General features: G+C 41.2%; 1 protein-coding gene across 5 annotated transcripts in view; it reads right to left on the minus strand.

The window, feature by feature from the left end:
• Nucleotides 1-14,137, minus strand: part of Wdr47 (WD repeat domain 47) — a 49,951-nt gene extending 35,814 nt beyond the window's left edge. For 2 of the 5 annotated variants that reach the window (XM_051177712.1, XM_051177710.1), the window contains exons 1-2: nucleotides 13,547-13,847; nucleotides 1,545-1,711 (exon numbers count right to left, since the gene is read on the minus strand). In XM_051177712.1, coding sequence (XP_051033669.1) covers nucleotides 1,545-1,702 — 158 coding nt within the window. In that variant the 5' untranslated portion in view covers nucleotides 1,703-1,711; nucleotides 13,547-13,847. Of the gene's footprint in view, nucleotides 1-1,544; nucleotides 1,712-13,546; nucleotides 13,848-14,001 lie in introns of those variants that run through there. The other 3 variants (XM_051177714.1, XM_051177713.1, XM_051177711.1) reach the window with 2 other exon arrangements.
• Nucleotides 14,138-22,132: the final 7,995 nt, after the last annotated feature.

Genomic DNA, 22,132 nt, shown 5'->3' on the forward strand with positions numbered 1-22,132 from the left:
CGTTAGATCTTTAAGATGAATACATTAACTTAATAGAAAACTTTTCATCCTATAATTCTTTCCATTTCACCTCAGACCAGTAAAATTCCATCACAAGCCACTAGGCTTCTAGAGAGGCCAGTACTAAATTCCAGAGGTATCAACACTTGAAAGACAAGAGTAAACTAGGCATGGTGGTACACACCTTTAATCTTAGCACTAGGCAGAGACAGGCGGATCTCTGTGAGTTCAAGGCCAGTCTATAGAGCAAGATCCAGGACAGGCTCCAAACCTACCAAGAAATCCTCTCTCAAAAACAAGACAAAAAACCAAATAGTAATAATAATAATAGAATTAATGATGATGTTACGATTGGGGGTTACCACAATATGAGGAACTGTAATAAAGGGTTGCAGCATTTGAAAGGATGAGAACAAATAACGTAGACCAACTTAGCCTGAAACTCAGAAATTTGCCTGCCTCTTCCTCTGCATCTATCTCTCTCAAGGGCTGGGATTGAATGCATACACTACAATTGATGGGAGATGCCATTATGTATATATGTATATATGTTTCTCATACTGGTTAATGAATAAAGCACTGTTGGCCAATAGGAAAGGAAGATAGGAGGGACTAGGAGACAAGGAGGAAAGAGGAAGGAGGAGTGAACATGGAGCGATGGGAGAGAACAGAACCGCCGGCCCCCGCTCTTCAGTAAGACCATGTGGAAATACATAGAAATGGGTTAATAATTAAGACAGAGCTAGCCGATAAGAAACTAGTACCTGGCCAACAGCATTATACCAAATACAGAATCTCAGTGTGTTATTTGGGGCTGGTGCGGCGGTGGGACAAGACCAGCAGCGGGCAGAAAAACTTACTCCTTACACTACAATGCCTAGAAAATTGCTGTTTTTAAAAAATATACACAAGAGGGAGAGATCATTCAATGTTTAAAAGGACTGCCTGCTCTTCTGGACCTGCTCTTCTGGAGGATGTGGGTTCACTTTCTAGTACCCCAGTTCCAGGGGATCTGACACCTTCTTCTAGCCTTCACAGGTACCAGGCATGCACATGGTACACAGACATACATTCAGGCAAAACATAAATACACTACACATAAATAAAGCTGAAGTATATATTCAAAATATATTTTTTCATATATTCATATATATAAGTATATATATATGAATCACAATTGTTTCTAGGTAGTGGTGAATTTACTTTTAATAATGAATATATTTCTATAATGAATGCTTTGTTTTATGGCATCTGTTTCTAAGCACTCCTTGTGCATATTTTAAAAATGTTTTCTTTACCTTCCCAATGCCTCGGATTTCTTGAGTATTTTTTAAATTGCTACCATAAGGCTGTGATTGTATGATTCTCACCACTGAAAACATTCAACAAGTGTATTACTGTACGTTGTAAATATTCCCTTATGAAATAAAAACTATTATTAAGTTACACTTAGAGTATTTCATGAGCATATTATACACGTCAACATATTGATACTCTTCTTTGAAGAGCTACATGGAAGCCTTGCAGTAATGATGTTAACATACCTCAGGAAAAGCATGTCATCTGAAAACAGACCATTTATGACTCCACTTTCCTTCTCGAGGGCCAGCATACTAATGTGGAGCTTCTTTGAATTCAAGAAGTCCAGAATCAGCTTAATGATTTCAACCTCCTTTACGTTCACCGTCTCTTCCGCCGTCATACTGCTGGCCTAAATAAACAACAACAAAAAATTTAGTCCTGCTGTTTCATGTGGAGGTTTGATTGCCTAGAAATGACAACACTGCTTGGGAATTTTTAGTACATGTATTTCAAAGTGAAATTAACTATCATCTTTTAATGTGTTAAAATATGGCTCAAATTTTTTTTAAGTACTGCGAGAAATACCCATTGGAGTGATGGCAGATTAAATGATGAAGTCTGAGGCGCCTCAAATAATCTAGAAAAAAACAGTATCAGGCTTGTCTAACACTCAAGACACTGTGCCACAATGCTGTCATCTACAAAGCCCATGTCAAGGACACCTCCCCTTCCCCAATAGACTTAACAAAAAAAATATATAATTCTAAGTAAGTTTACAATTTTGCACTGAGCTACATTCATACATATCCTAGGGAACATGCAGTCTATGGGTCAAAGGTTAGTCACTCATGAATCATTTTGGAGTTAAACATAATTAGGTTCAACTGAAATATACAATTTATTGGTAATTTCAGTGTCATACTGGTAAAATCAATTATATTTCAACACTTTAAAATTCCTTCTACTGATATTAGATCAGCCATGGGCCTAAAGGAAAACCAAATGCTACCGTTACGCTAAAGGAACATAGTAATAAAGTAACTCCTAACAACATTCTGCTATACCTATAGATCAGTATCTTGCTCAGCCATCAGTTTCCTCTTGCAGTAGATGGGAACTGATAAAGAAACTCCTAAAGGGACAATGAGCAAAGAGTGAGACACTTTGCAAGACTCAGTCATAAATGAGATGACTTCATCACACCTCCTCCTCTCAGAGCTCAAGAGATCTATGCAAAGAGGAAGCTGAATGATTCTAAGACCCAGAGGGGAGGAAGACACCAAAGGAAACAGTGCCTTCCAGACATGACAGTACTGACGCAAGTATGCACCCATGGGCAGCATGCACAGGGTCTGTACAGGTCCAAGACAGATGGGGTCCCAGTGCTGAGAGGGGGACATGCATAGGGGACATCCCTAACAACAAGCTAGCTCCAATTTACAACTGCTTGCAAAGGAAAAATTAGTTTTCTCCTACAGAGTCACACTAGGTATATAAACCACACTTAAGGGCAGGCCCCATGCCCAGCATTAAATGGCCAACACAGAACAAATTTTATGATATTCCTGTAAAAAAAAATTTTGCCTCATATTGCTTTGTTTGGGCATGACTTTTATTTTACTGGTTTTTTGCTTGTATATAATGGTTTCCAATTTTGTGTTTTTATGGCTTTTTGTTTTATTTTGTTCTTGGTTTTTTCAAAACAGGGTTTTTAAGTAACTCCTGGAACTTGTTCTGTAGACCAGGTCTATAGATCAGGCTGGCCTTGAACTCACACAGATCTGTCTCTGCTTCTCAAGTGCTAAGATTAAAGGTACAGATTCTGTATGTGTGTGTGTTTCTTGCACTTTTTCTTTCATTTTTTTTTTTAAATTCTGGTTTGACTTTTTAAATTTTGCCTGTTTTCTCAGAGAGAGAGAGAGAAAGGAGGTGTGGAGCTGGATATGTGGAAAGGTGGAAAAAAATCAGGAGATGGGGGAGGGAAAACTGTGATCAGAATATTACATGAAAAAAATGTTATCAATAGAAAAAATAAGTTTCTCCTCCTAATAACTATACATCTGTAGAGATACAATTGAATACACGGGCCATGAAAGCAAGATTTACAACTAAGAAGTCTAAAACAACCTTTACTTCAGCCTTCTCCTTCTGTACAAGCCATATACAACTGGGGTTTTTTTGTTTTGTTTTGTTTTGTTTCAAATATTAAAATGAACAGGAAACACTTAGGCCCCTGATAGATTACAGTAACATGGGCAAAGGTAGCACGTGCTCTCTCTCTCTCTCTTTCTCTCTCTCTCTCTCTGCCACATCTACTGTGAAAATGGAGCACATTCTCAGCAATCAGACTGTCCAAATTCCACAAAATGTGATATCACACTGAGGGGTGCAGTTATTGTAAGGAACACTGCAGGGGAACTTCAGTCACATCAACATGAGCTGAGTCTCCTTAAAAAGAAAAAGAAGAGGCTCTAGTAGGAAGATGGCTACTGTCTGAAATATCCATAGTTACGTTCAGAACACAATCTACACTGAGCTTCCAATATAAGATGACGTATGCATATATGCTCACTTGCTTCTGGTTGAAACCTGAAATTTCTTGGGTGAAAAATAAGTTCTGTTTCTCAAGCCCAGATGAATGAGTTAATCCTTGAAAGAAATGACATTAAATTTGTTTCAAATTCTATGGCTCTGGATCAGCAAGCCACAATAGTTAAGAACAAAGACATCAGAAAGTGTTTGGATGGCATCTATGTGTCTGAAAACAGAACAGAGCAACAGGCAGATGAGCAAGACAAGAATTATCTAGTTCCAGAAACAAGATCCAGGATTGTAAGTATGATTTGGGTTATCTTTGGGAACAGTAAAATAAAATACTTGTATTAAAGGAAACAAACACTGGCAATATGGCTGACCAAGTAAAGGTCCTTGCTGTCAAACCTGACAGTCTGAATTCAATGTTCAGGACCCATACATTGGGCAGGCACACTCCAAAACATGCATTGACTTATACATACACAAAATAAATAGTATATATAAAAAAATTAAAAATTACTCAGAGCAATGAAAAAGATTACCATACTAATGGACTAGCTGCATGAAATGTAATCTAATGACTAACATTTTTCTCATAAGACCAAGTCATTCTAATCAAGCAAGAGCTTGTAGATAATCCAGTTTTGTTCTTCTCAATCTGTTAATTTTTGTCTGTTTCTTCACGAAGAGAAATACAAATGTACAGGCAACTAGAATGCATCAAATAGCATATTGTCTGTCATGCAGAGAAGCTGCATGGATAGGGAGAAGATTGTGTTAAGATAGTTTTTCAACTAAAAAAAAAAATTTTTTTTTTTTTTGAGACAAAGTCTCTCTTTATAGCACCTGGCTAACATGCAACTCATTATATGGACCAGATTGACCTCTAACTCACAGAGAACCACCTGCCTCTACCTCCTGAATGCTGAAGTTAAGGACATGCTCCACCATGCTGGGCTCATTGATGTGTATGTTTGTTTCACCTGCTTATATATCTGTGCACCATGTGCATGAGGTACCTGAGGACACCAAAGAGGGGCATGAGATCCCCTGGACCGGAGTTTCAGATGGTTGTGGGCTATAATATGTACGCAGATCCTCTGGGGGAGCCGCTAGAGCTCTTAACTGCTGAATCTCTCCAGCCCTTCAACTCAAATATCTAATGATATAAAAGTAAAATAGCTGGGACAGGCAAGATGATTCAGCAGGTTAAGACGTCTGCTGCCAAGCCTGAAGACTTTGATTCCCAGGACTCACACAATGAGAGGAGAGAACCAACTCCAGTAAGTTATCTTCATTTGGTGTAGGTGTGCACAGCCAGAACCACATAGAGAGACCCTATTCAAAAACAACAACAAGAAAAAAAAAGAAAAGAAAAGAAAAGAAAACTAGGATTCCAGGAGACCTGGTGATTCCCAACACCCACATGGCAGTTCATAACCCTCTCTAAGTCCAGTCCTAGGGATCTGATGGCATCTTCTAGCCTCTTCAGGTACTCCATACAGGCAAAACACCCATAAACACAAACTATAAATAAAAAAGTCTGAATAGAAAACTAGTTTTTAGAAATCTAACATTAAAGGAAGACAGACATTAACAGATTTTAAAAAATGGTAACAAAAATATTTTTTCATACATAGAGAAGGAGCTGCAAGTGGTGATCTACAGTAAACTCAGCACTCAAGAGGCCCCATCAGGGCTAATAAGGGTTTGAGGTCACCCTAAGCTATCTAGTACGCCCAAGGCAAGCTTGGGAGACAATATCTCAAAAGAAAAATCAGGGCTAGCTTTCTAACCAAATATAAATAGAGATTACTTAAATGTTCCTTTGCAATGACGTTGCTTACTTATAATACAGAACTGGAAAGAAGGAAAACAGAGGAGGCTAAGAATGATTCAAAAGTTAAGGCTGAGGAAAATAGGATAGTCATGAAAAAGCGCTTACAGCTTTGTTTCTATGATTTGCCTTTAATTTTTGTGACTTGCTTCAATTCACATTTTAGTAACAGGAAACATATTCTGGTGGGTACTATGAAGTCTAAAATAATCAGAAGTTTTGATACACACATACACACCAGAGAACAAACTTTTAAAAGATAAAACAAACAAACAAACAAAAAACATGCCCAGGCATGGTGGCACATTCCTAATCATAACAATTAAATAAGGCAGGGGAGGTGACAAGAATATAATGAGTTAGAAACAATTTGGGACATAGTGAGACAAAAGATATTTAAAGCCTGGTGATACTTTAAACAGCTATAGAAATAGTTAGCTCAATCATATGTTGTAAATATACCTGAAATGTCTCTAGAAAAAAGATACAAGGAAGTGGTAATAATAGTTGTGTCCCAAAGACCAAGATAGGTAATAGGAATGGTTAGATGACTTTTTATTATGTATCCTGTCAAATCTTTTTAATTTTGTACCATGTACAAATATTACACATTCAAAAGATTTAAATGTGGGGCTAAAGGGGCTGGAGAGATGGCTCAGATGTTAAGAGCACTGGCTGCTCTTCCAAAGGTCCTGAATTCAAATCCCAGCAATGACATGGTGGCTCACAACCATCTGAAATGAGATCTGGTGCCCTTTTCTGGCATACAGGCATGTATACAGACAGAGCAATGTATACATAATAAATAAATACTTTAAAAAATAAATATTGGGCTAGAAAGGTGGCTCAGCAGTTAAGAGAGCTTGTTGCTTTTCCAGAGAACCCAAGTTCAGTTGCTAGCACCCATATCAAGTGGCTCACAACTACCTGTGACTCGAGCTGTAGAGTATCCAACTCCTCTGGTTTCTGCAGACAACTGCATACATGTGACATATTTTTAAAAAATAAAAATTTCTACATAGAGTTGAGTGTTGTACAAACACTCAAGTATGGTAATCTCAGTACTTGAGGATTTGAAGCAGGTAGATGACACGTTCAAGGCTAGCCTGGACTACATAAAGTTGCAAACTAACCTAGGCTACATAACAAGATCCTATGTCAAAGTATTTTTTAAATAATAAAACATAAGCACACAGTTTGCCAGGTACTGCAAAACACACTTTAAAAATACCAGCACTCTGGAAATAGAGACAGGCAGATCTCTTGAGTTTGAAGGGAGCCCTACATAGTTTTCTAGGCCAGTCAAGGCTGTGTATTGAGACCCTGTCACACAAACACACACACACACACACACACACACACACACACACACCTTAAACCGAGTGGTGGTGGTTCACACCTTTAATCACCTTTAATCCCAGCACTTGAGAGACAGAGGCAGATCTCTGTGAATTTAAGGTCAGCCTGAACTACAAAACAAGTTCCAGGACAGACTCAAGCTACACAGAGAAACCCTGTGTCAGGGAAAAGAAAAAAGAAAAAAAAAAGAAAAAGAAAAACTTCAGATTCTCAGTCAGGCATGGAGACATGCATCTGTAATCTCAGAGCTTAGAAACAGAAGCAGTTAATTCTAGTTCAGATGGGTCTACATAGTGAGTGCCAGTACAGCCAGATACCTGCACACATTCATATAACATAACCCTACTCATACATATAACTAAAAAATAAACCCTAAAAAACAGATCAGTATACGTCAATGAAGTAGTATTACTGCAGAGACATTTTTACTGTCTCATAACCCAAGACAACTTCTCACACTGGCACTGATCCACGAATATAGCAATATGTAATTAGGAATCATTTTATTATTGCTATGATCATTTAGCAGAATAACAGGAACAGATTTTCCCCATGGCCAATGCCCTAACTAGTCATTACCAGGTATGGCTCCCATCTTACAGAGCAGACTTTAATATCAAAAATAACAGTCACTCCTATGACATTTGTGTCACTATTGTCCCAGTGGGCTTACCGTGCAGGCAGGCCAGTGTTATAGCTCATAGCATTCATAGTTGGGTGAGAGCGATGATGACTTTTCTTCTCTGGTGCTGTTTATAACACCTTCTAGCAGTATGAGCACTAAGAACACCAGCAAGTAAGAGTGCAGCTTCTAGCTGAGGACCAGATACATTTCTCCATGTTCCATGACTCAAGAATGCACTGTCTTCAGCAACAATGTCTTACTATCAAGTTGTAAAGGCTAACATTACATTGGCAACATCTTGTAATGTTTGCAGGATCTATAGAACCCCACTGGCCAACAACTCAAAAAGATGTAATCTATTCCTGGTACTGGAGGTTTTATTTGGTGGCATATGGTGTTTACTTGGGCTATTGTTCCCTTCATATGGTAATGCTACTTAAACTCCTTTTATACATATTTATGTTTTAGGAAGTTTCTACTGTGGTGTAGCAGGTTTCCAGATGGCTTTTCAAAAGGCCTTTAGTATTAGCTGCCCCTCCTCCACCCTGCCCTTCCATTCCCCACCCCAGATTATCCTCCATTTATGATTTCCCCTTTATCCTTTTATAACATTATATTATATTTCCCCTTCCTGGGAACATCCCTTTTTTTCCTCAAAGTGCCCTGCTTGCTTACTAGCAACTTAACCTCTGTGAGTATTCTAAATGAAACACACATATCTAAAGAGAAAAGAAACATGCAATGCTTGTCTTCCTGGACCTGGATTGCCTCACTCAGGACGACTGTGGTGTGCCATTGTAGTCCCACATACTTGAGAAACTGAGGCAGGAGTATATGTTCGAACCTCAGGAATTCCAGGCAGTCTTATAAACACAGAGACTCCATTTCAAAGGACCATCATCATCATCATCATCTTAAATCTCACACTTGAGATTCTCTTGCCTCAGCCTCCTGAGTGCTACAGATAAAGATGTGCACTATGCCAATGGTTTCTGGTATGAAGATAACTAACTTAACAATTAAAACTGGGGCTAAAGAGATAGTTCAGCAGTTCAGAGGATCAGTTTCTGCACCCATATCTAATGGCTCACAACATCCTATAACTCCAGCTCCCAGGGATCCAACACTCTACTTATTGTCACAAAAGGCACCTATGGCATGTGCACACACATATTCACACATGAATAAAAGCAAAACTAAACCCTTGAAATTTTTAAATAAAATTAAGCTAAAAAATACACATATGAAAAAAGTTTAAATTAGATCACAAAGTTTCTGTTCTATTGTTGAACTACAAACTAGAGCAGAATCCCCAAAACAAGATTAACTGCTGTGTTTATAATAAATAAACATTGGGTACTATTCTTAGACCTTATGTATATTGTTATCGGAGCTTTACAAAATCATTCTTCATATCCCCTACCATCTGGATGATGCTCCTCTGAATATATGCCATATCTGTCTTAATTAAAGCATCTAGATTAGAACACAGTATTTTGGGTATAGTCTGGTCAGTAACTACATATAGTGAAACTAACACTTCCCAAAACTGAGGGCATTTTACAATGAATGCACAAAAAATACCTAATGTAATCATGTATGTGTGATCTACTTTTTCATTCCCTAAAATTTCATCACCAAACCTATCCCTTCACCTTTGAGGCATTATTGTAGTCTAGGTTGTCCTGGAACTTGCAATGTAGACCATGCTACCTCCAAACTCACAAGCAATCCATGTGCCTCTATCTCCCAAGTGCTGGGATTACAGGCATTAGGCACCATGCCCAACTGCTTTTTTGAAACAGGATCTTACGTAGCTCAAGCTGGCTTTGATAATGATCCTCCTGTCTCTACCATACAAGGGCAAGGATTACAGGTGTGTGCCACCATACCTACCTCCCAATTTGTTGGGGTTTTTTGTTTATTTGTTTTGGGGTTTTCTGTTTTTGTTTTTTGTTTGTTAGTTTATCTTGATCTGAAGACAGAATCCAGGGCCTTGAGCTTGCTAGGCAAGTTCTCTACTACTGAGCTAAATCCCCAAACACCACCCTCCCCCAATTTTTCTTAAAATTGTTAACAAAACAAAACTCACCTAATTCTAAGTGTTCAAAATAATCTTTGAAAAAAAATGTTAAAAACAGAAGTTAGAGAGACAGCTCATCAAGTTAAGAGCATGTACTGCTCTTACAGAGGGACTGAGTTCAGTTCCCAGGACCAACTTCAGACAGCTCACAATCACTTCTAACTTCAGCTACATGGGAACCTCTGGCTTCCCTGGGTACCAGCCCTAACATGCACACACCCTACACAAATACACATAAACATTTATAATTTTTGTTTGTTTCTTGAGACAAGGTTTCTCTGTGTAGCCCTGACTGTCCTGGAACTCACTTTGTAGACAGGTTGGCCTTGAACTCACAGAGATCCCTGCCTCTGCTTCCCAAGTGCTGAGGTTAACAGCATGAGCCACTACCCAGGCTAATTAAATAAATATTTGAAACAAAAGCATTTAACTAGTACTAGCAAGTTTCCTCAGTAAGAAAAAGTACTTGCCACCAGGCTCAATGAGTTTGACCTCAGGACCCACATTAAGGAAAGAGGGAGCCAACTCCTTCAAGCTGTCCTCTGCGTGCACTGTGTGCACACGTACAAAATAAATACAATTGAAAGTTTTAAACATATATTTTAGAAACTTTATGTGCTAACACCAGTCTGCTTACTCAGATACTTAAGTTACTATGGTGAACATGTGCAAACACACACCACTTGGTTTTAAGAAAATGTGGTATTTTATAAAGAACATGAAGTAAGGAAATTATATATAAAAATACCAAGGAGCTTCAAGGGGCAATGAAGTTTCCTGCTAAGAATGGGTATAAAAGTTATTCTTTTTAAATTTTGCATTTTATTTTATTATTTAATATATATGAGTGTTTTGCCTACATGTATGTCTGTGCACCACTCAGATGCCTAATACCTACAGAGGTAAGAAGAGGGTATTAGATCCCCTGGATGCCTTGGATGAGTTACAGATGGTTGTAAGCCACATATGTGTGCTAGAGCTTGAACCCAGGTCCTCTGGAAGAGCAGTCAGTGCTTTTAGTCATGGAGCCATCTCCCCAACCCCATACTTTTAGTCTTTAAATCTATACAGAGTTAGTGAAAAGGTACTAACATTTATTTACATGGAGTCCTGTGCTAGATACTTCCATACATTGTCTATATTAATTCTCATGCCCCTGTGTGATAATTATTTTACGGGGGATTATGTTTATGCTCAGAGGTGTGAAATTTGCCTCTAGAGAAAATAAGTACATGGCCCAGAATGAAATACATCTATATAAACCAGAGGTTCTCAACCTTCCTAACACTGCAATCCTTTAATACAGTTCCTCATGTTGTGATGACTCCCAACCATACAATTATTTTCGTTGCTACTTCATACTGTAATTTTGCTACTGTTATGAATCTTAATGTAAATATCTGATACGTGACCTCTATGAAAGACTTGTTCAAACTCCTCAAGGGAGTTGAGACCCACAGGTTGAGAACCACTGATCTTATCCAGCCTGCTCCCATTACAGTACTCTTTCTGCAGGGCTTAAAACAAGAGAGGGAATTAGAATTTAAATAATGATGAACATTATATCAGTCAAACTCAAAAACTGGAATTACAAAAATAAAATTTGACTTTTCTCCTGTGTTGTTCGAGAAATTGACATTCATTAACTAAGATTGCCTAAGACAAAGCTTCTTAATTAAACTTTTGTACCTAAGAACAAAGAAACTAAACTCTGCTTAGAGCTCACTTGGCTTCAGTTAACTCTACAGGAAATCTATCTTGAAATTTCTATGTTATCTTAGAAATTAATGTTAATATTTCCTTCTCATTATTATATCATCTTTGTTTTGTACAAATATATCCACTCTTCAAGTAAAATTAAGGACTATTTCATATGTCACTTACATGCCTACAGGTCTGTTTCATGGATATTGAAGTTTATTTATCCTTTACTTCATTTCTGTTGCTCTGGGGATCAAGCCCAGGGTCTTGTGGAAGACAGACACTCTGCCACTGAACTGCACACCCAGTCTGAAATGGTATCTACACCTCAATTTGAAAAATTTAAGTCAGAGGGAATAAAGCTATGTCTTCATTAGTCAAGTGGTGATGCACTCTAAGGATTATCCCATGGACTGGATAATATCACCACATAAGCAAGAAAAAAGAAAAACTCCACCAAGAATGGGAATACACTTCAAGTGTTCCCATAAATCCTTTAAGGCTCCTGTAATAAATGCAGTCCTATATCTAGAGATGTTAAAAAGATCACACCAAAATGGTAATGATCTTTGTCAGAATCACACTCTAATGAAAGGTAGTCAACAGAAGCCTTAAGATTTTCTCAAAATGCTTGCAAATGAATTGTTTTAGTCAACATCACTGTCCACTCTCAGACTAAAACAACACTAGGTATTATTCCTGTTTTACAGAATAAGAAAGAAAACAAGGTCAATGATAGAATTTCTCTTCCAAGGCTGTAATTACAATAACAAAGAGAAGCTTACATCCAGGCAATATGATTTCTAGGGAACTGAACTACCAATAATTTTTTTTTTTTTTTTTTTTTTTGTCTTTCAAGATAGGGTTTCTCTGTGTAGCTTTGTAGACCAGGCTAGCCTCAAACTCAGAAATCCACCTGCCTCTGCCTCCCCTGGTGCTGGGACTAAAGGTGTGTGACATCACCATTCAGCCTGGGCATCTTACTTATTCTGAAATGTTTTTTCAAACTGAAGCATTTACTAAACAAGTCATATGGTGTCCATTCAGTGACAAATTATTTCATAAACAAAACAAAAGAGACTGTGCACAATTATGTAACTGGAAACATAGGTTAAAGCTCTTGCTCTCTTACAATACATTCCTACTACTGATTTTCATTAAAAGAGACAAAAACTAGGAAGTGGCAGGGTGAGAAATAACAAGTTAAATGTCACACACTCGCAAGCACACAATCAATAATGGCACTCCAATTCAAGGAGTTTATGTTTTGGTTGCTTTACCTATGGGTTATTTAGTTGTCTTTCCTATTTATGTGTTATGTTCTTGTTGGAAGCAATGTACCTTCACCCAAATCTAAATACACAATGACTCATTACATCTTCCTTATAAATGAGAACTCCAGATTATGCCATATAAAGGAAAATCGGCTCCTGGGCATTTCTCCTTTCTAGTAAAATGTTAGCACAACATATGCCAACACTTGAGACAAAAAACAAAACAAAACAAAAACCCTGAACCTGTATTTTCTGTGAAAAAAATGTATAGCTCTTTTAAACCTGTATGTTAATTTCTGTGCCATTAACTTTTTATAGCATTCTATGAACTCTACAACAAAGGAGGAAAACTAAGTGTCAGGATTTCAACCAATGAATCTGGGTGGAACAAAGACTTCTCCTTTCATTATGCAGTGAGAACCAAGTTGCCAAAAAAAAAGAAAGAAAGAAAGAAAGAAAGAAACCAGGGACTCCCCTTAGACATCATTGGTAGTTACTAACTGAACGCCTGGATGTACAGTGGGAAAAATCATCAGGCCAAGTACTGCTCCAACCTACCTTGGTCCCTACCCCTTCGCCTTGGCGTCGTCCCAGAGCTAGAGCCCCTATCCTTTTTCCCCAATTCGGCTAAGAAGCTTAACCCTCTGAGTTCCACAACCTCCTACGGTGTCTTTTACGCAGGCGCCCCCGGGCACAACCCGCGTTCGAAATTCAGTCAATGCCCCTGTCCCCACCCTCCCAGACCCCCGAAGGCCTGCTCCTAGTGACCACTGACGTCAGAAACCCGATCCCCCTCCCCGTGTCTCCCCCACAGCTCCGCCACTCCCTACCCATTCGCCGAGCCGGGAAAGGGACAAGATCGCAACCCTGAGTCTTGCTCCAACCCAGCAGAGGGGCGAGGCAGATGCAGCGCAGTCAGCCCTCCCCGCGCCCCTCAGCAGAGGCGAGGTGGGTACCCCATGCCAGGGCGAGTCGCATTGCTCCGCCGCCGGAATCGGGCTGGCAACCAGGGGAAGGAAGGTGTGGTCCAGGAGCGGCGGCCTGGATAGACGGCCTGGCGGGTCCCAGGTCCTGTCCCCTAGACACCCGGGCCTCAGCCGCGACCCATCTTCTCCAGTCACCACCCAAGCCTACCCAAGTCACTCCTCCCGGCCGCGGACACCACCCCGGGGACGGGGGGGACTGTGGGGTCTGCGCCGCCTCGGGATCGTGACAGGTGGCGACGGGTGACCATGGCAACCCTCGGTGCCCGGCGGCCCGCCCCCGTCTCCTGGAATCCACTCACCTGAGGGAGGGCTCCGGGCGGAGCCGGCAGAAGCGGCAGAGGGAAACGCGGCAGAGAGGCCGGCGGCCGGGGAGCCCCAGGGCAGCCAATTCCTGGCTAAGGCGCGAGCGCGAGGGCGGCGGTCTGGGCTTAGCAGCCCGCACGTCAATCCATCAGCTCGTCAGCCGGTCCCCGTCGGCGTCCGCCCCTAGCCCGCCTCCGACCGCTCAGCTCCGCAGACTGCGGTTGTCAAGCGCCGCTGGAGCAGAGCTCCAGCCGCCAGCTGCAGCCAATCACTGCGCGTCCCTGGGGCCGTCTCAGGACCCCTCCTCGCGGGGCGGCTAGGCAGGTGCCTGCGCAGAAGAGAGCCGGCTGGGCCGGCCCAGGACGATAGGGCGGGGCATGCAGGCGGGGCCTAATGCGAGGGTAGGAACTAAGACTTGGCAGCCTGGAGGCTCCTGGCTCTCATCCTCTGTGCCCCTAAGGGTTTGGCGATGCCTGTCAAGAGGATGCAGGCCCAGAACCCTCGGGTGACGCTGTGTCCCAAAATAGCATGGACAGGTGTGGTGTTGTGAATGAGAATCGCCCCTATAGACTCTTACATTTGAATGCAAGGTCCCCAGTTTGGGGATTGTTTGGGAAGGATTAGAGCAGTGGTTTTCTTTTCCTTTTGTTTGCTTTGGGGTTTATCTTGTTTTGTTGTTGTTGTTTGTTTGTTTGTTTGTTTGAGACAGGGTTTTTCTGTGTAGCTCTGGCTATCCGAGAACTAGCTCTGTAGACCAGACTGACCTCGAACTCACAGAGATCCACCTGTAGGGCAGTGGTTTTCAACCTGAGGGTGGAAGGACCCTTTCACAGGGGTCACATATCAGATATCCTGCATATCAGACATTTACATTATGGTTAATGACAGTAACAAACTTATGAAGTGGCAATGAAAATAATTTTATGGTTGGGGGGGGTCACCACAACATGAGGAAGGCATTAAAGGGTCATACCATTAGTAACTTGAGAACACTGGATTAGGAGGTGTGGACTGGTTGGAGGAGGTTTGTCACTGGGGAGTGGGCTTTGAGGGTTCAAAAGCCCAGACCATTACTAGTTAGTTCTATGTCTGGTGCTAGTGGATCAGATGTAAAGCTCTTAGCTACTGTTCCAGCTTCTTGCCTCCCTGTCTGCTAACATACTCTTTGCCAGGATGTCATGGTCTAACCCCCTGAAACCCTGAGCCCAAAATTAAATGCTTTCTTTTATAAGTTGCCTTGGTCATAGCGTTTTGTCACTAACACAACAGGTCTTATACTTCCAGATGTAGAAGACCTTTGCGCACTTCTATTTTATATTATATATGACTTCCACTATTCTACTCCAATAATTATTAATAAAGCTCAAGTTAAATAAATCTTGCTTCCTTCCTCTTTCCCATACTCCATCTCTTTCCACGAAAACTTAGCAGCTTGTCAGTCGTCCGTCCCCCCCCCCCCAAGTTTCTCAATATGTAAAGCTAATCCTTCCCTGGAGCACTTACCAAGGTCACTGTCTTTGCCTGCCCTTTTATTTACAGTAGGAGCCTCATTCCTACAATATTTGTGTAATAGTATTCAACCAAATATGTGATGCTCAAGGAGCTAAATTAAACCTTCAGAAACTGTAACAATATAGAACTATAGAAGAAAACCTTGGCATAAAGAATTTTGTCCAGCCAGGTGTCCTGGTTTCCAGCCAGTTAACAGCTATAAATTGTCTTTTTAAAAAAATTATACAGCTCAAAAATAAAAGAAAGAAAAGTCTAGGTGGATGACAGCACTTAAGAGGTAGAGGCTGGTGGACTAAAAGTTCAAAGTCATCCTCAGTTACAGAGTTCAACTGCATCCTGAGCTACATAAGGCTTTGTCTCCAAAAACAAAAGTACTGAAAAGAGGCTCACCAGGTCAAGCCAATTGCCACTGAGCAGATGATCTAGATTCAATCTCTGGAAATCACATGATAGAAGTGAACAAAGTCCTGGAAGTCGTCCTCTGATCACCACATGAACACTGACATGCACACACTCAAATAAATGCATCTTTTCAAAAGATAGGTATGTTGTTGCATGCCTTTAATTCATCAAGATAAGGAGTATTGCAGGTTGGAGGCCAGCCTGAGCTCAGCTACATAGTAAAGCCCTACCCTGTCTCAAAATAAGATGGGACTGGAGAGATGGGTCTGTAGACAACACTTGCTATGTATGCAATTGTGAAGAACGGCACCTGTCCAAAACTGGTGGCCACCTGTAATCCCAGAGCCTTGGAGGCAGAGATGGGATTGTGGGGGTGAGGGACACAAGCTGACTAATTGTCAAGCTCTGGGTTCAAGGAGAGACCTTGCCTTGGTAAATAGAGTGAAGAGTGACTAGAGAAGACACCCAATGTCAACTTCTGGCTTCCCACACACACACACACACACACACACACACACGTTCATAAACATGCAAAAAGGAGGAGGAGGAAAAACCAAAACGGTGAGTCATGGTTTAAAGGGATGTAAGGAAAACATTTTTAATTTTAGGGGGACAGTTTTAAAAATCTGAACTTCAAAACATGAATTGCCTGGCTCACCTAAATCCTGGAAGAATATACAAGTATCTTAGTCACTAGTATATTGATGTGAAAAGGCGCCAGGACCCAGGCAACTATTATAAGAAAAAGCACTTAACTGGGGCTCACTTACAGTTTCAGAGATATAGCCCATTATCATCATGGCAGGGAGCATGGCAGCATGCAGGCAGATGCTGGAGGGGTAGAGGGGAACTACATCCTGATCACAGTCAAAGAGAGAGACTCTGGGCCTGGCATAGGTTTTGGAAAACTCAAACCCACCCCCACCCCCAGTGACACACTTCCTCCAGCAAATCCTCACTTCCTAATCTTTTCGATCCTAACAGTGCCACTTCCCGGTGACTAAGTAAGCATCAAATAAACGAGGCGATGGGGGCCTTTCTTATTCAAACCACCACAAGCTTGGCAGGAATGAAGATATTCTGATGAGAAATGTGTGCCCCTCCTCTCAGTTACCAGACCACTGAGATGATAATCCCTAGGACATTGGAGTTTCTGGAGCGAATCTCAAGCCCAATAATGGAAAAGGCTGAAGCCTGGAGCCATCCAGAGGAAGACTCCGGGAAAGAGATCTCACACGATGGTGACAACTAGTTAGGCTAGGCTACCTCTTAGCAGAGGCTGAAGCCCAGACCAGGACAGCTTAGCCAAGTATGCTTCTGACCCTCTGCTTGAACCTTCAGTGCCCTGAAGACAGACTTGGGGGGGGGGGGTATTGGACTTTGTTCTCTCTAATGTGACCACATTGAATGTGGCCTTTCTCTGATGAACTTTCACTATTACTTGTTTATTTAATATACTGAGGACAGGTAGCCAAACCTAGGTTATTAGGGCTTCCAGAACCCAGGCTCTGACCTGAACAACTCTGGTAACATTTATTATGAATCTTCTCAGTGACCAAGGAAAGTAGGAAAAGAAATATAAACACAATCTAGCATTACCTGGCATCCTCTTCATGGAAGAAATATAAACACAATCTAACATTACCTGGGATCCTCCTCATGGTTTAAAAAATGCTTCACAGAATGTTTGAATTTAATAAGTGACAGACAAGATACACCCTGGAAATGGTCTCGATATTTTGCCAGGATAATTCATCTAAGAAATTTTGCCTGTCAGACAGTGGTAACAGCACTTAAATGTTTAAATATTCAATGAGACCTAGAAAGACACCAAACATGTACAACCAGAAAACTGTGAATAGAATCAGAAATGCGATAGAAGAAAAACACCATCCTGTTTTTTCTGGTACTAGGTGTTATGTTTAAAGCTTTGCCACAGCCCCTGGCATCCATATACCTACCCAGAGTCTGGAATGTTATGGTGGAAGTTCCACCCAAGTCCCTTCCCCTATCTCTCTCCAAACCCTGCTGCATCTCAGAAAGCCCTCCAAATGATAATAACCCCTCCCGGAGATATGCCCAAGACCACTCCCACAGGGTATTTAAACTGCCCCCAAAAAACCAGGTTTTCCTGTCTCCTGTCTGGGGGCCTGGAAGGTCACCAGAGAGAGTACAACATAAAGTGCCTATGCCTCACACTCTCTCTTAAGGAGCCTATCATAATGCCAGGTGGTGGTGGCACACATCTTTAATCCCAGGATCTCTGTGAGTAACGAGGCCAGCCTGGTCTACAGATCAAGTTCCAGGACAGCCAAGGATACACTGAGAAACCTTGTCTGGGAAAAGGAGAAGAAGAAACAGGTGGCACATGCTTTTAATCCTGGCACTCTAGAGACAGAGGCAGGTGGATCTCTATGACTTTTGAGGCCGACCTGGCCTACAGCATGAGTTGCAGGACAGCCAGAGCTACAAAGAGAAACCATGTTTCAACAAACAAACAGCAAAAAGAAAGAAAAACAGAAAAGAGAACAACATAATGCCTATTCATTATTCACATTGGAGTAATAAAGCAATAATTTGCCCAAGGTTCCATAGCTGACAAGCCTGAAATCTAACCACTCTAACCACTCTTGAACTAGGGGTGAGCAGATGCTGGCAGACAGGCAGGCAGGCAGGCAGACAGACAGACAGACAGACAGGAAAAGGGGGCACAGATAGATAATACACCTGGCAAACTTCGGCTTCTTCCTCCTTTCTCTGACCTGAGACAAAGGCCTGAGGGCCTTTTCTCCCATCAGCAGGGCTCCTCTCCCAGCTCACCAGTCAGGACTGGTCAGATGTGTTCAAGGTCAGTCCTGAAGATGTTTTCCTGAAGCTATGGACCTATTAGTTTCCCTTTATTTGTCTCAATGACCAACCCAGCCTCAAGTTAGGGCAGAGGAACCTGCCCCATACTGCTTGCTGTAAATACACATTTGCCTGAAGCTCTATGTCTATCAGCTCCTCTTTGTTTCAACTGGTCAACTCAAAATTAGGGGAAGGGCACCCATTCGAGAATACCAAAAACACTTAAAACCCCAGTCCTCCATGGGAAAAACAGACTTCAGTCCCTGAATCCCTACCTCTGTTCTGTGGAGTCTTTCTCTCTGTGTGCTCTCTCTCTCTATCTCTCTCTGTGTGTGTGCACGCTACACTTTTAATAGCTTGTTGTCTATTGCTGTGTGTTATGTCTGAGATTTCCCCTGCTTTTTATTTCTATAACTGGCTGAGGAAAACAAACATGACCAAGACACCTAGTCAGTAACATTTAACTCTTAAAACCTTATTTCCTATTCTACTTCCTTGTATTGACCCAAATTTTTAGCTTAAAGATGAGTCTTACTCTGATGAAGCAGGGAGGAAGGAGGATTTTGTTTTTATGTCCCCCATACTCTATGACATAGTACTACAGTGTACATCTAAGTTTTAAGTTTTCAGTAAAAATCAGTACTGTTAAAAGAAAATACATATTATTCATACTTCTGAGGAGCGGTAGTACAAGTAATAAAGAAATGGACCAGGCTGAAATAGGACAGCTGGTACACCCTATCACTGGAACATTGATGATGTGATGACTATTTGTATATTTGCTTCCTAATAAAACATCAGCACCTACAATCCGACCTTATTATCTGGTAGCTGAAGGTGTCTCCTTTCCTACTACACCCAGCCAGTGCTAAGATTAAATCTTCTTGGCTTTCTACATAGCAGCAACCTGTTCAGAAAAGACAAAGCTTTCTTAGATGGACTGTCCTTAGATGCTGAGGTGCCGCCTCGGTCAGTCATTCACTAACATCTCCTGAATGCCTGCTGTGATTCCGAACTAGGTCAGGCATCATTTGCAAATGCAGGTTCTAACATGACAAAATGACTCATGGCGCCCTATGACTTACATGTCTACAGGCAAAGGTGGATGCTTTTGAATATGATTCTCAAACCTCATTTCTAAAAAGGCAAACAATATGATTTTCAAACCTCATTTCTAAAAAGGCAACAGAAGCTTTTGGGTTTCTCCCCCAAATGTCACAGAGGAATCTGAGCACAAACCTAAACAAGGAAATTTTAATTCAAGGTGTTCAGAGAAAGTACAGTGGAAATGAGGGAACTTGCTTGAAAAAAGCCATTTGAATTGCTAAAACTAAGCACACCAGAGTTTTGTGATTTAGGGTCAGCAGCAGCCCAGCCTTGGGAAAAATAAAAATATACAACCATTACTGCTTCTCCTTAGACAAATTCAAGGATTATAACTAAGGCTGGATGTGCTAGCCTACATCTATATTCCCAGCAGCAGGAGGTAGGAAAATCAGAAGTTCAAGGTCAGCCTCTTCTACATAGGAGTTTCACAATAGCCTGGGCTACATGAGACCCCCAACTTAACTCCTTCCCTTTCACTCCAACCTCCCACAAACAAACAAACAAAACCAGATTTACATGGATCTACCAAGGTTCCTTAAATTATACATGTATTGTCAAATCTAGCTTTTAAAAAAACACATCATTGTTTCAAATAAGAGGGATACTTTTATTTATATTAGTATCTGAGCATTAATAAAAATAATTTTGTCGGTAAGAGGGCTCTGCAAACTAAGGCACTTACAACCAAACCTGATGGCCTAAGTTTGATCTTAGAGACCCAGTTGGTAGAAGGAAAGCCCTAACTCCCACACGTGGTCTTCTGACACGAGTGCAACGTATGCACATAGTACATGTATGTACATAGATAGGCAAACACACAAAATAAATGAGTGTAATAAAAAAGATAAGGAATGAGCTTGAACCCAATTAGTAGAACTTTCTATAAAGTCTTCGTAGATACTGTATGTTCATATGCTGTGTTTGCTGCCTTTTTTCCCCCCTTTGTCAGTGTGACCAAATACCTAAGCGAAGCAACTTATAAAGGGTTTATTTTGGTTCAGGATTTGAAGGAATACCTACAGTCAGTCCGTCATTACAGTGGGAAAGAATGACCTCTAAACTCAAAATTTAAGTAAATTAGATACTCAAAGTCATGTTAAAATAGCAAGCAGACATCATGAATGAGTCTTGTTAAGGTACATGAAAAAAATCAAGCTAAATTTCCAGGGCCAGCCATGAGACAAATTATCTGAGGACACTTTCCTAGGCAATCCACCTCTGCACTGCTCAGACCCTGGTGAGCCACTTTCCACACTGACGCTGTCCTAGCTTGTATGGTGCTCTGGGTGTGCATTCTTATAATTTCCCTCATTATGATTTACCCTCCTAAGACTGTTTCTCTTTCTATGTGTGTCTGCCCAGAGGCAAGAAGACAAGGCTTACATCTGTAAGCTGGTTTTCACTCACTTACGTCACTCTCCTAAGCATGTCTTTGGTGGCTCTACTCTGGGAGATGGATGTGTTCTCCATTTGCTGATGACGTTGGTTTAATACTGCTCTCAAGAGACAAGTTGAGAAGGAGTTGGCTATTGGTTGCAGCTGAGGCTCTACTATACTATATGCAAAACCAAGGAACTGAGGAGGGAACACCTGTGCCCTCTAATCATCATTGTTCAAAAACAAAAAAAATCCTGTGATGAGGACACCAGATCCCATGACAGATGGCTGTGAGCCACCATGTGGGTGCTGGGAACTCAGGACCTCTGGAAGAATAGTCACTGCTCTTAACCTCTGAGCCATCTCTCCAGCCCAGTCTTAAGTCCAGTCAAGCCTGAAGTCACTCATCCTTTCTTTCCTGTTTCAACTAAGCCAGTAAGTTCCTTTTCTACTTATATTAGTTTTATATTCTACCACTTGGCACCTTAAAGTCTTGAGATTAAAAACAAAGCAAAAAGCATACAGTGATTGTACATAAATGTAATCCCGGCACTGGGCAGGTGGAAACCCAAAGAAGTTCAGCTACATGGTGAATTAGTTCAGGCCAGCCTATAAGAGCCCATCTCAAACATCTTTCCAGGGCTGGATTAGTTTAGCAATTTAGAGTGCATCCTGCTTGCAGATGACCAAAACTTTGGTTCTGAGGACCCTAACTCTAACCCTAACCCCAACAGGTGGCTCACAAACACCTGTAACTCCAGCTCCTGGGTATCTGAAATCCTTTACTGGCCTCCTTAGGCACATGTACTCTTGTGTACATGCCTACACACAGATTCATAAGATTATGTCATACAAACAGTAAAATTGTCACATGGGCCTGGG

Source organism: Phodopus roborovskii, unplaced genomic scaffold, assembly GCF_943737965.1.
Source record: "Phodopus roborovskii unplaced genomic scaffold, PHOROB, whole genome shotgun sequence".
Taxonomy (NCBI): Eukaryota; Metazoa; Chordata; class Mammalia; order Rodentia; family Cricetidae; genus Phodopus; species Phodopus roborovskii.